The following is a 13,099-nucleotide window of genomic DNA, read 5'->3' as shown; positions in this document are numbered from 1 at the left end:
GGGCTCCGTGCTTCCTTCCAGCAGTCAGAGTCAGTGGTGGCAGCCTGGCACGTCAGGGAGAAAGCTGTCATAGTAGAGCAGCACACAGCCCGTTGTTGGAGTAAAAAGTGGCTTTATCGGGAGGTCGTGGTGAGACTACAGCTTGGTGGTCGTGTTTGCTACGAACAGTAGCAGCTATTAGCAGCGTGGCTAGCCTGTTAGCCCAGCGGTTTACTCTGTTAACTAGGGACAGTAACGACGGTTGCTAGCAGCTTGGCTAGCCTGTCAGCCGGGTTCAACTAGAAACAGAACAGGTTAGCAGCTAACGTAGCTTAGCTGGAAAGCAGCTTGGCTAACAGGGAAGAGCAGTCGACATGAGAGTGAAAGTCGGCTTTATTCTACGGAGTTTGATTGTGGTCGGGACGTTTCTGGGCTTGGTGGTGCTCTGGTCGTCTCTCTCGCCCAAACCCAGCGACGATGGTCCCTTTGGAAAGCGGGTGAGTGGCTAATGTCAACCATGTATTATCAGGGCTAACGTTGACTAGCATAACTCAAACCAAACGCGGGCAGAATGTGTAACGTTAACTAGTAGCAATATACATCATGATCAACAGTACTGTATCAATGGGTCACTGTAGCTAGACGTGTACTCTCCATAGTGAAAACATTCAGAATGGAGTAAGGTAACGTTAATGAGTGGAGATCACGTTTGTTCACAGGGCTAACCGACGGCTGGTTGTCATGGAGATCGTTCTCTAGCTGGCTGTCATTATAATGGTGGTCCTGAGCATTGACTGTGTCCTGAGCTAGCAGCTAACGTTAGCTGGCTAAATGTTTATTGACTGTCGCAGCATCTTACTTCCTCTCTCGCTGATGTAATCTTAGATCTCCAGCTAACTGTTACATGCCTAAACCACACACATTCATTCTGGAATTCATATCTGGATATTAGTCTGGCGGCTTAGCAACTGGATGTGGACATTCCTGATAAAAGCACTTTAAAAAAAAACTTGCTGACAATTCCTCTTTAGATATACCATTTTTGATACCATGGAGGAAAAATGACAACACACTGTAGAGTCGACTGTACCTGATCAGGCGGAATCACCACTTTACGACTGGTCCATCTGATGGACCTTAATATTTATAATGTATTTATGAATATTAAGAGTTTTTTTTATTATGATTAAAACATGACAACAATGGCATATATTCACAATAAAGCTGAAAATATGGTCCAGGTTGCAAAAAAACTGAATTCTCCTTTAATACTATGAATGCCCTTTTCCCCATACAGGAGGACAGTGTTGTGCCCAGAGAGCCAGCAGATCAGTTTAAACCTGTGGTGCCCTGGCCTCATGTGGAGGGAGTGGAGGTCGACCTCAACTCTATCAGGCTCAAACACGGTAAGACAGTGACACACAATTTCATGTTTTTACATGGAACAAAAAGAGGGCCAAGAATGACATCTCTTATAGATTTCAAAGATCAGCAAAAATCACCCAAGTCTCCTTTCAATGGATGAACCATATTTACCATATGTTCACTTAAAGAAGACAGAGTTGGGTTTGCTTAGAAATTAAAATGGAGAGCGGTTGTTTTAGGTGTGTGTGTGTCCAGCTGCGAAGATGTTGAGACTTCTGTCTGTGTGTCCATATGTCAAAGTGTGGGGCCTCACCCATCAAACCGTGCACAGGATCCTACCAAAGAATGTCAGTAGGTTTTATATTTAAAATCAATTCATATAGTAAAAGTGCCATGACAGCACCTGTCCTGCCAGTACCATCCCTATCGGACAGACAACCAGAAAACAAAAGCCACCTGCCACGGCTATCGCCGGTGGAGGCATAAACATCCTGTAAAAGAGAGCAAAACAAATGGGGGTTAAACAGTTGCATGTCTGCAATGAAAACAAGTCATTGTAGATCATGAATGTACTTTTGCATGTGCCATAACATCTTATCACCTGTTTATTCTTTGTTTGTGGTTCTCTCCAGGAGTGGCCGACCATCCCCAAATCCCCAACCAGCAGGCCAACCAACAGCCAGACCAGAAGCAGGTGATCCAGCAGCAATACGTGACGTTTAAACCCCACGCCAACCCGTACACGAGCCCGGTCCTGAAGAAGGGCACCCTGGGAAACTTTGAGCCCAAGGAGCCCGAGCCACAGGGCGTCCCCGAGGGTCCAGGAGAGGCGGCCAAGCCTTTCGTCCTGGGGCCGGAGTACAAAGACGCCGTCCAGGCTTCCATCAAAGAGTTTGGCTTCAACATGGTGGCGAGCGACATGATCTCACTGGACAGGACCATCAGTGATATACGCCATGAGGAGTGAGTAGCATCGCCTCTAATGCTGTCCCACCTTCTACTGTCTGTTTTGAAGCTGCGCAGCCGCTTCTATACGTGACAATGTGTGTTTGAGGGCAAGATCGTGCGTGGCCAGATGTGTGTGTTGACATGTGGGCCTCCAGATTTGGGGTAGACTGGCTCGAGTCGACGAGGAAGAGGGAGACATGGAGGCAGGCTGTATTTACTGAACAAGGAAGAGAGAGACATGGAGGCAGGCTGTATTTACTGAACAAGGAAGAGAGAGACATGGAGGCAGACTGTATTTACTGAACAAGGAAGAGAGAGAGACATGGAGGCAGGCTGTATTTACTGAACAAGGAAGAGAGAGAGACATGGAGGCAGACTGTATTTACTGAACAAGGAAGAGAGAGAGACATGGAGGCAGACTGTATTTACTGAACAAGGAAGAGAGAGAGACATGGAGGCAGGCTGTATTTACTGAACAAGGAAGAGAGAGAGACATGGAGGCAGACTGTATTTACTGAACAAGGAAGAGAGAGAGACATGGAGGCAGGCTGTATTTACTGAACAAGGAAGAGAGAGACATGGAGGCAGACTGTATTTACTGAACAAGGAAGAGAGAGACATGGAGGCAGACTGTATTTACTGAACAAGGAAGAGAGACATGGAGGCAGGCTATATTTACTGAACAAGGAAGAGAGAGAGACATGGAGGCAGACTGTATTTACTGAACAAGGAAGAGAGAGACATGGAGGCAGGCTGTATTTACTGAACAAGGAAGAGAGAGAGACATGGAGGCAGACTGTATTTACTGAACAAGGAAGAGAGAGACATGGGGGCAGACTGTATTTACTGAACAAGGAAGAGAGAGACATGGAGGCAGACTGTATTTACTGAACAAGGAAGAGAGAGAGACATGGAGGCAGGCTATATTTACTGAACAAGGAAGAGAGAGACATGGAGGCAGACTGTATTTACTGAACAAGGAAGAGAGAGACATGGAGGCAGACTGTATTTACTGAACAAGGAAGAGAGAGAGACATGGAGGCAGGCTATATTTACTGAACAAGGAAGAGAGAGACATGGAGGCAGGCTGTATTTACTGAACAAGGAAGAGAGAGACATGGAGGCAGACTGTATTTACTGAACAAGGAAGAGAGAGAGACATGGAGGCAGGCTATATTTACTGAACAAGGAAGAGAGAGACATGGAGGCAGGCTGTATTTACTGAACAAGGAAGAGAGAGAGACATGGAGGCAGACTGTATTTACTGAACAAGGAAGAGAGAGACATGGAGGCAGACTGTATTTACTGAACAAGGAAGAGAGAGACATGGAGGCAGACTGTATTTACTGAACAAGGAAGAGAGAGACATGGAGGCAGGCTATATTTACTGAACAAGGAAGAGAGAGACATGGAGGCAGACTGTATTTACTGAACAAGGAAGAGAGAGAGACATGGAGGCAGACTGTATTTACTGAACAAGGAAGAGAGAGAGACATGGAGGCAGACTGTATTTACTGAACAAGGAAGAGAGAGACATGGAGGCAGACTGTATTTACTGAACAAGGAAGAGAGAGAGACATGGAGGCAGACTGTATTTACTGAACAAGGAAGAGAGAGACATGGAGGCAGACTGTATTTACTGAACAAGGAAGAGAGAGAGACATGGAGGCAGACTGTATTTACTGAACAAGGAAGAGAGAGACATGGAGGCAGACTGTATTTACTGAACAAGGAAGAGAGAGAGACATGGAGGCAGACTGTATTTACTGAACAAGGAAGAGAGAGACATGGAGGCAGACTGTATTTACTGAACAAGGAAGAGAGAGAGACATGGAGGCAGACTGTATTTACTGAACAAGGAAGAGAGAGACATGGAGGCAGACTGTATTTACTGAACAAGGAAGAGAGAGACATGGAGGCAGACTGTATTTACTGAACAAGGAAGAGAGAGACATGGAGGCAGGCTGTATTTACTGAACAAGGAAGAGAGAGAGACATGGAGGCAGACTGTATTTACTGAACAAGGAAGAGAGAGACATGGAGGCAGACTGTATTTACTGAACAAGGAAGAGAGAGACATGGAGGCAGACTGTATTTACTGAACAAGGAAGAGAGAGAGACATGGAGGCAGACTGTATTTACTGAACAAGGAAGAGAGAGACATGGAGGCAGACTGTATTTACTGAACAAGGAAGAGAGAGACATGGAGGCAGACTGTATTTACTGAACAAGGAAGAGAGAGAGACATGGAGGCAGGCTATATTTACTGAACAAGGAAGAGAGAGACATGGAGGCAGACTGTATTTACTGAACAAGGAAGAGAGAGACATGGAGGCAGACTGTATTTACTGAACAAGGAAGAGAGAGAGACATGGAGGCAGGCTATATTTACTGAACAAGGAAGAGAGAGACATGGAGGCAGGCTGTATTTACTGAACAAGGAAGAGAGAGACATGGAGGCAGGCTATATTTACTGAACAAGGAAGAGAGAGACATGGAGGCAGGCTGTATTTACTGAACAAGGAAGAGAGAGAGACATGGAGGCAGACTGTATTTACTGAACAAGGAAGAGAGAGACATGGAGGCAGACTGTATTTACTGAACAAGGAAGAGAGAGACATGGAGGCAGGCTGTATTTACTGAACAAGGAAGAGAGAGAGACATGGAGGCAGACTGTATTTACTGAACAAGGAAGAGAGAGACATGGAGGCAGGCTGTATTTACTGAACAAGGAAGAGAGAGACATGGAGGCAGACTGTATTTACTGAACAAGGAAGAGAGAGACATGGAGGCAGACTGTATTTACTGAACAAGGAAGAGAGAGACATGGAGGCAGACTGTATTTACTGAACAAGGAAGAGAGAGACATGGAGGCAGACTGTATTTACTGAACAAGGAAGAGAGAGACATGGAGGCAGGCTGTATTTACTGAACAAGGAAGAGAGAGACATGGAGGCAGACTGTATTTACTGAACAAGGAAGAGAGAGACATGGAGGCAGACTGTATTTACTGAACAAGGAAGAGAGAGACATGGAGGCAGACTGTATTTACTGAACAAGGAAGAGAGAGACATGGAGGCAGGCTGTATTTACTGAACAAGGAAGAGAGAGACATGGAGGCAGGCTGTATTTACTGAACAAGGAAGAGAGACATGGAGGCAGACTGTATTTACTGAACAAGGAAGAGAGAGACATGGAGGCAGACTGTATTTACTGAACAAGGAAGAGAGAGACATGGAGGCAGACTGTATTTACTGAACAAGGAAGAGAGAGACATGGAGTCAGGCTGTATTTACTGAACAAGGAAGAGAGACATGGAGTCAGGCTGTATTTACTGAACAAGGAAGAGAGACATGGAGGCAGACTGTATTTACTGAACAAGGAAGAGAGAGACATGGAGTCAGGCTGTATTTACTGAACAAGGAAGAGAGAGAGACATGGAGGCAGGCTGTATTTACTGAACAAGGAAGAGAGAGACATGGAGGCAGACTGTATTTACTGAACAAGGAAGAGAGAGACATGGAGTCAGGCTGTATTTACTGAACAAGGAAGAGAGACATGGAGGCAGACTGTATTTACTGAACAAGGAAGAGAGACATGGAGGCAGGCTGTATTTACTGAACAAGGAAGAGAGAGACATGGAGGCAGACTGTATTTACTGAACAAGGAAGAGAGAGACATGGAGGCAGACTGTATTTACTGAACAAGGAAGAGAGACATGGAGGCAGACTGTATTTACTGAACAAGGAAGAGAGACATGGAGGCAGGCTGTATTTACTGAACAAGGAAGAGAGAGACATGGAGGCAGACTGTATTTACTGAACAAGGAAGAGAGAGACATGGAGGCAGGCTGTATTTACTGAACAAGGAAGAGAGGGACATGGAGGCAGGCTGTATTTACTGAACAAGGAAGAGAGAGACATGGAGGCAGACTGTATTTACTGAACAAGGAAGAGAGAGACATGGAGGCAGGCTGTATTTACTGAACAAGGAAGAGAGAGACATGGAGGCAGACTGTATTTACTGAACAAGGAAGAGAGGGACATGGAGGCAGGCTGTATTTACTGAACAAGGAAGAGAGAGACATGGAGGCAGGCTGTATTTACTGAACAAGGAAGAGAGAGACATGGAGGCAGGCTGTATTTACTGAACAAGGAAGAGAGAGACATGGAGGCAGACTGTATTTACTGAACAAGGAAGAGAGAGACATGGAGGCAGACTGTATTTACTGAACAAGGAAGAGAGAGACATGGAGGCAGACTGTATTTACTGAACAAGGAAGAGAGAGACATGGAGGCAGGCTGTATTTACTGAACAAGGAAGAGAGGGACATGGAGGCAGGCTGTATTTACTGAACAAGGAAGAGAGAGACATGGAGGCAGACTGTATTTACTGAACAAGGAAGAGAGGGACATGGAGGCAGGCTGTATTTACTGAACAAGGAAGAGAGAGACATGGAGGCAGGCTGTATTTACTGAACAAGGAAGAGAGAGACATGGAGGCAGACTGTATTTACTGAACAAGGAAGAGAGAGACATGGAGGCAGGCTGTATTTACTGAACAAGGAAGAGAGACATGGAGGCAGACTGTATTTACTGAACAAGGAAGAGAGACATGGAGGCAGACTGTATTTACTGAACAAGGAAGAGAGACATGGAGGCAGACTGTATTTACTGAACAAGGAAGAGAGAGACATGGAGGCAGACTGTATTTACTGAACAAGGAAGAGAGACATGGAGGCAGACTGTATTTACTGAACAAGGAAGAGAGACATGGAGGCAGACTGTATTTACTGAACAAGGAAGAGAGAGACATGGAGGCAGACTGTATTTACTGAACAAGGAAGAGAGGGACATGGAGGCAGGCTGTATTTACTGAACAAGGAAGAGAGAGACATGGAGGCAGGCTGTATTTACTGAACAAGGAAGAGAGAGACATGGAGGCAGGCTGTATTTACTGAACAAGGAAGAGAGAGACATGGAGGCAGACTGTATTTACTGAACAAGGAAGAGAGAGACATGGAGGCAGACTGTATTTACTGAACAAGGAAGAGAGAGACATGGAGGCAGACTGTATTTACTGAACAAGGAAGAGAGAGACATGGAGGCAGGCTGTATTTACTGAACAAGGAAGAGAGGGACATGGAGGCAGGCTGTATTTACTGAACAAGGAAGAGAGAGACATGGAGGCAGACTGTATTTACTGAACAAGGAAGAGAGGGACATGGAGGCAGGCTGTATTTACTGAACAAGGAAGAGAGAGACATGGAGGCAGACTGTATTTACTGAACAAGGAAGAGAGAGACATGGAGGCAGACTGTATTTACTGAACAAGGAAGAGAGAGACATGGAGGCAGGCTGTATTTACTGAACAAGGAAGAGAGACATGGAGGCAGACTGTATTTACTGAACAAGGAAGAGAGAGACATGGAGGCAGACTGTATTTACTGAACAAGGAAGAGAGAGACATGGAGTCAGGCTGTATTTACTGAACAAGGAAGAGAGACATGGAGGCAGACTGTATTTACTGAACAAGGAAGAGAGACATGGAGGCAGACTGTATTTACTGAACAAGGAAGAGAGAGACATGGAGTCAGGCTGTATTTACTGAACAAGGAAGAGAGACATGGAGGCAGACTGTATTTACTGAACAAGGAAGAGAGACATGGAGGCAGACTGTATTTACTGAACAAGGAAGAGAGAGACATGGAGGCAGACTGTATTTACTGAACAAGGAAGAGAGACATGGAGGCAGACTGTATTTACTGAACAAGGAAGAGAGACATGGAGGCAGACTGTATTTACTGAACAAGGAAGAGAGAGACATGGAGGCAGGCTGTATTTACTGAACAAGGAAGAGAGGGACATGGAGGCAGACTGTATTTACTGAACAAGGAAGAGAGACATGGAGGCAGACTGTATTTACTGAACAAGGAAGAGAGACATGGAGGCAGACTGTATTTACTGAACAAGGAAGAGAGAGACATGGAGGCAGACTGTATTTACTGAACAAGGAAGAGAGACATGGAGGCAGACTGTATTTACTGAACAAGGAAGAGAGACATGGAGGCAGACTGTATTTACTGAACAAGGAAGAGAGAGACATGGAGGCAGGCTGTATTTACTGAACAAGGAAGAGAGAGACATGGAGGCAGGCTGTATTTACTGAACAAGGAAGAGAGAGACATGGAGGCAGACTGTATTTACTGAACAAGGAAGAGAGAGACATGGAGGCAGGCTGTATTTACTGAACAAGGAAGAGAGAGACATGGAGGCAGACTGTATTTACTGAACAAGGAAGAGAGAGACATGGAGGCAGACTGTATTTACTGAACAAGGAAGAGAGACATGGAGGCAGACTGTATTTACTGAACAAGGAAGAGAGAGACATGGAGGCAGACTGTATTTACTGAACAAGGAAGAGAGACATGGAGGCAGACTGTATTTACTGAACAAGGAAGAGAGAGACATGGAGGCAGGCTGTATTTACTGAACAAGACAGCTTTTCCGGCACTGCTAAATCCTGGCCTCTTTTCAAAATAGGATAAGATGTCATGAAAAATGACACGACTCTGCAGCAAGCTTTTATTTTGAAACGAAGGCCAGTGATGCATTGACGAGTCTGCAACGTTGACGCATGAAATGCATCGTGATTCGCTGAGATATTCAGAAAATGGAAAACAAAGAGAGGCTTTATACTTTTGTGGGAGCAACAACGCTCACGGGTGGAAAACGGCGAGAAAACATTGACAGTGGTTTGTTTTGGAGGTGAGTTATTGGAAACATGCGCTCGTCAAAACGCACGACGAAAGCAGCGGATGGAGAAGCTGTTTAAAGGCATTGTGTCGAGCGAGGCAGACCTCCGCAGATCACGCGTGAGCTCCACGCAGCCACCGGCCAGGGATTCACCAAAAAACTGAAAAACTCCGGTAATATTGTGCGTTCCAAACGGATACGGCGATGACGCTGTGTGGTGGCTCGAATACCACTTTATCAGACAACAGCAGTGCTGTGACACACAGACAGCAGGCAAGGCAATACAACCAGAGGAACAAACTAACAAACATGGAGGCTACTTACCATCCGCGCCTCATAGTAAACCTTCTAGGCCAGTGATACTCAACTTGCGGCCCGCGGTGGAATTGCATTTTTTTTTTTTACAGTGCACCTGAACGCAACATGCAAGATACCAGCTGAATTAGTGTCCAAATGTTCATGTCATTCTGGCCAATACTCTACTTCTGTTATAACATTTCAGTCTGGAATATGGAATATCTTTCAATAATCTATGATTTAGCTGCTAAATTGTCAAATACCGCCGTCTGCTCGCTACCCAGGCACTTATGTATGTGCTTAACCTAACTAACTATCCGGTGTGCACAACATTGTCAGACTAAACTCCGGCTGACACCCCAAAAACCTACAATCCGTTACAGAAAAATGTATATTGTTTGTTTATTAACTGGCCCCTGGCCTTCTATCATTTCACGAAAGTGGCCCCCGGGCAAAGCAAGTTGTTCTAGGCTTACAAACTCGTGACAAAAAGCTCCTCATCTGACCTGATTTTCCAACTGCTCTCAGTCCGACGCAGCCGTAAAAGTAGTAGTAGTATGCTGTTTGCAATCCATACAGTATATGACATTATTCCATACGAGCGGCAATTGAATTAAAATGAATCGTCCATAATCTTGAAATCAGATAATAATATCTATAGGCTACGCTAGGCTGCTAGGCTAGGCTGCTACACAACAAACTGAGTCAACTCTGACCTGCCCCGGATGTGCTTCTCTTCTATCTTGATTTATTTTTTCTATCTAAAGTCCAGTATCAGTCGGGCTCTAGTGTTTGAACCCTTGGTGCTCGCTGCAATCTGTGTAACACAGATGGTAGGTTTGGTTAGCCTGGTTAAATAACACAGATGGTAGGTTTGGTTAGCCTGGTTAAAATCTGTGTAACACAGATGGTAGGTTTGGTTAGCCTGGTTAAATAACACAGATGGTAGGTTTGGTTAGCCTGGTTAAAATCTGTGTAACACAGATGGTAGGTTTGGTTAGCCTGGTTAAATAACACAGATGGTAGGTTTGGTTAGCCTGGTTAAATAACACAGATGGTAGGTTTGGTTAGCCTGGTTAAATAACACAGATGGTAGGTTTGGTTAGCCTGGTTAAAATCTGTGTAACACAGATGGTAGGTTTGGTTAGCCTGGTTAAAATCTGTGTAACACAGATGGTAGGTTTGGTTAGCCTGGTTAAAATCTGTGTAACACAGATGGTAGGTTTGGTTAGCCTGGTTAAAATCTGTGTAACACAGATGGTAGGTTTGGTTAGCCTGGTTAAAATCTGTGTAACACAGATGGTAGGTTTGGTTAGCCTGGTTAAAATCTGTGTAACACAGATGGTAGGTTTGGTTAGCCTGGTTAAAATCTGTGTAACACAGATGGTAGGTTTGGTTAGCCTGGTTAAAATCTGTGTAACACAGATCGTAGGTTTGGTTAGCCTGGTTAAAATCTGTGTAACACAGATGGTAGGTTTGGTTAGCCTGGTTAAAATCTGTGTAACACAGATGGTAGGTTTGGTTAGCCTGGTTAAAATCTGTGTAACACAGATCGTAGGTTTGGTTAGCCTGGTTAAAATCTGTGTAACACAGATCGTAGGTTTGGTTAGCCTGGTTAAAATCTGTGTAACACAGATGGTAGGTTTGGTTAGCCTGGTTAAAATCTGTGTAACACAGATGGTAGGTTTGGTTAGCCTGGTTAAAATCTGTGTAACACAGATCGTAGGTTTGGTTAGCCTGGTTAAAATCTGTGTAACACAGATGGTAGGTTTGGTTAGCCTGGTTAAAATCTGTGTAACACAGATGGTAGGTTTGGTTAGCCTGGTTAAAATCTGTGTAACACAGATGGTAGGTTTGGTTAGCCTGGTTAAAATCTGTGTAACACAGATGGTAGGTTTGGTTAGCCTGGTTAAATAACACAGATGGTAGGTTTGGTTAGCCTGGTTAAATAACACAGATGGTAGGTTTGGTTAGCCTGGTTAAATAACACAGATGGTAGGTTTGGTTAGCCTGGTTAAAATCTGTGTAACACAGATGGTAGGTTTGGTTAGCCTGGTTAAATAACACAGATGGTAGGTTTGGTTAGCCTGGTTAAATAACACAGATGGTAGGTTTGGTTAGCCTGGTTAAAATCTGTGTAACACAGATGGTAGGTTTGGTTAGCCTGGTTAAAATCTGTGTAACACAGATGGTAGGTTTGGTTAGCCTGGTTAAAATCTGTGTAACACAGATGGTAGGTTTGGTTAGCCTGGTTAAAATCTGTGTAACACAGATGGTAGGTTTGGTTAGCCTGGTTAAAATCTGTGTAACACAGATGGTAGGTTTGGTTAGCCTGGTTAAAATCTGTGTAACACAGATGGTAGGTTTGGTTAGCCTGGTTAAAATCTGTGTAACACAGATGGTAGGTTTGGTTAGCCTGGTTAAAATCTGTGTAACACAGATCGTAGGTTTGGTTAGCCTGGTTAAAATCTGTGTAACACAGATGGTAGGTTTGGTTAGCCTGGTTAAAATCTGTGTAACACAGATGGTAGGTTTGGTTAGCCTGGTTAAAATCTGTGTAACACAGATGGTAGGTTTGGTTAGCCTGGTTAAAATCTGTGTAACACAGATGGTAGGTTTGGTTAGCCTGGTTAAAATCTGTGTAACACAGATGGTAGGTTTGGTTAGCCTGGTTAAATAACACAGATGGTAGGTTTGGTTAGCCTGGTTAAATAACACAGATGGTAGGTTTGGTTAGCCTGGTTAAATAACACAGATCGTAGGTTTGGTTAGCCTGGTTAAAATCTGTGTAACACAGATCGTAGGTTTGGTTAGCCTGGTTAAAATCTGTGTAACACAGATGGTAGGTTTGGTTAGCCTGGTTAAAATCTGTGTAACACAGATGGTAGGTTTGGTTAGCCTGGTTAAAATCTGTGTAACACAGATGGTAGGTTTGGTTAGCCTGGTTAAAATCTGTGTAACACAGATGGTAGGTTTGGTTAGCCTGGTTAAAATCTGTGTAACACAGATGGTAGGTTTGGTTAGCCTGGTTAAATAACACAGATGGTAGGTTTGGTTAGCCTGGTTAAATAACACAGATGGTAGGTTTGGTTAGCCTGGTTAAAATCTGTGTAACACAGATGGTAGGTTTGGTTAGCCTGGTTAAAATCTGTGTAACACAGATGGTAGGTTTGGTTAGCCTGGTTAAAATCTGTGTAACACAGATGGTAGGTTTGGTTAGCCTGGTTAAAATCTGTGTAACACAGATGGTAGGTTTGGTTAGCCTGGTTAAAATCTGTGTAACACAGATCGTAGGTTTGGTTAGCCTGGTTAAAATCTGTGTAACACAGATCGTAGGTTTGGTTAGCCTGGTTAAAATCTGTGTAACACAGATGGTAGGTTTGGTTAGCCTGGTTAAAATCTGTGTAACACAGATCGTAGGTTTGGTTAGCCTGGTTAAAATCTGTGTAACACAGATGGTAGGTTTGGTTAGCCTGGTTAAAATCTGTGTAACACAGATGGTAGGTTTGGTTAGCCTGGTTAAAATCTGTGTAACACAGATGGTAGGTTTGGTTAGCCTGGTTAAATAACACAGATGGTAGGTTTGGTTAGCCTGGTTAAATAACACAGATGGTAGGTTTGGTTAGCCTGGTTAAATAACACAGATGGTAGGTTTGGTTAGCCTGGTTAAATAACACAGATCGTAGGTTTGGTTAGCCTGGTTAAAATCTGTGTAACACAGATCGTAGGTTTGGTTAGCCTGGTTAAAATCTGTG

At 44.1% G+C, this 13,099-nt stretch overlaps 1 protein-coding gene across 4 annotated transcripts in view; it reads left to right on the top strand.

Moving 5' to 3' along the window:
• Positions 1-50: 50 nt before the first annotated feature.
• The window catches only part of galnt7 (UDP-N-acetyl-alpha-D-galactosamine: polypeptide N-acetylgalactosaminyltransferase 7), a 41,487-nt gene continuing 28,438 nt past the window's right edge, over positions 51-13,099 (top strand). For all 4 annotated transcript variants that reach the window (XR_014553529.1, XM_083655396.1, XM_083655398.1 and 1 more), the window contains exons 1-3: positions 51-476; positions 1,277-1,385; positions 1,977-2,307. Coding sequence is in view for 3 of the 4 variants with exons in the window: in XM_083655396.1 (XP_083511522.1) it covers positions 354-476; positions 1,277-1,385; positions 1,977-2,307 (563 nt within the window). In the remaining variant the exon portion in view is untranslated. The remainder of the gene's footprint in view (positions 477-1,276; positions 1,386-1,976; positions 2,308-13,099) is intronic.

The sequence above is a fragment of the Poromitra crassiceps genome (assembly GCF_964638095.1).
Source record: "Poromitra crassiceps genome assembly, chromosome: 19".
Classification (NCBI taxonomy): Eukaryota; Metazoa; Chordata; class Actinopteri; order Beryciformes; family Melamphaidae; genus Poromitra; species Poromitra crassiceps.
Note: the sequence above shows the minus strand (reverse complement) of the source record. Positions and strands in the feature narration are given on the sequence as shown.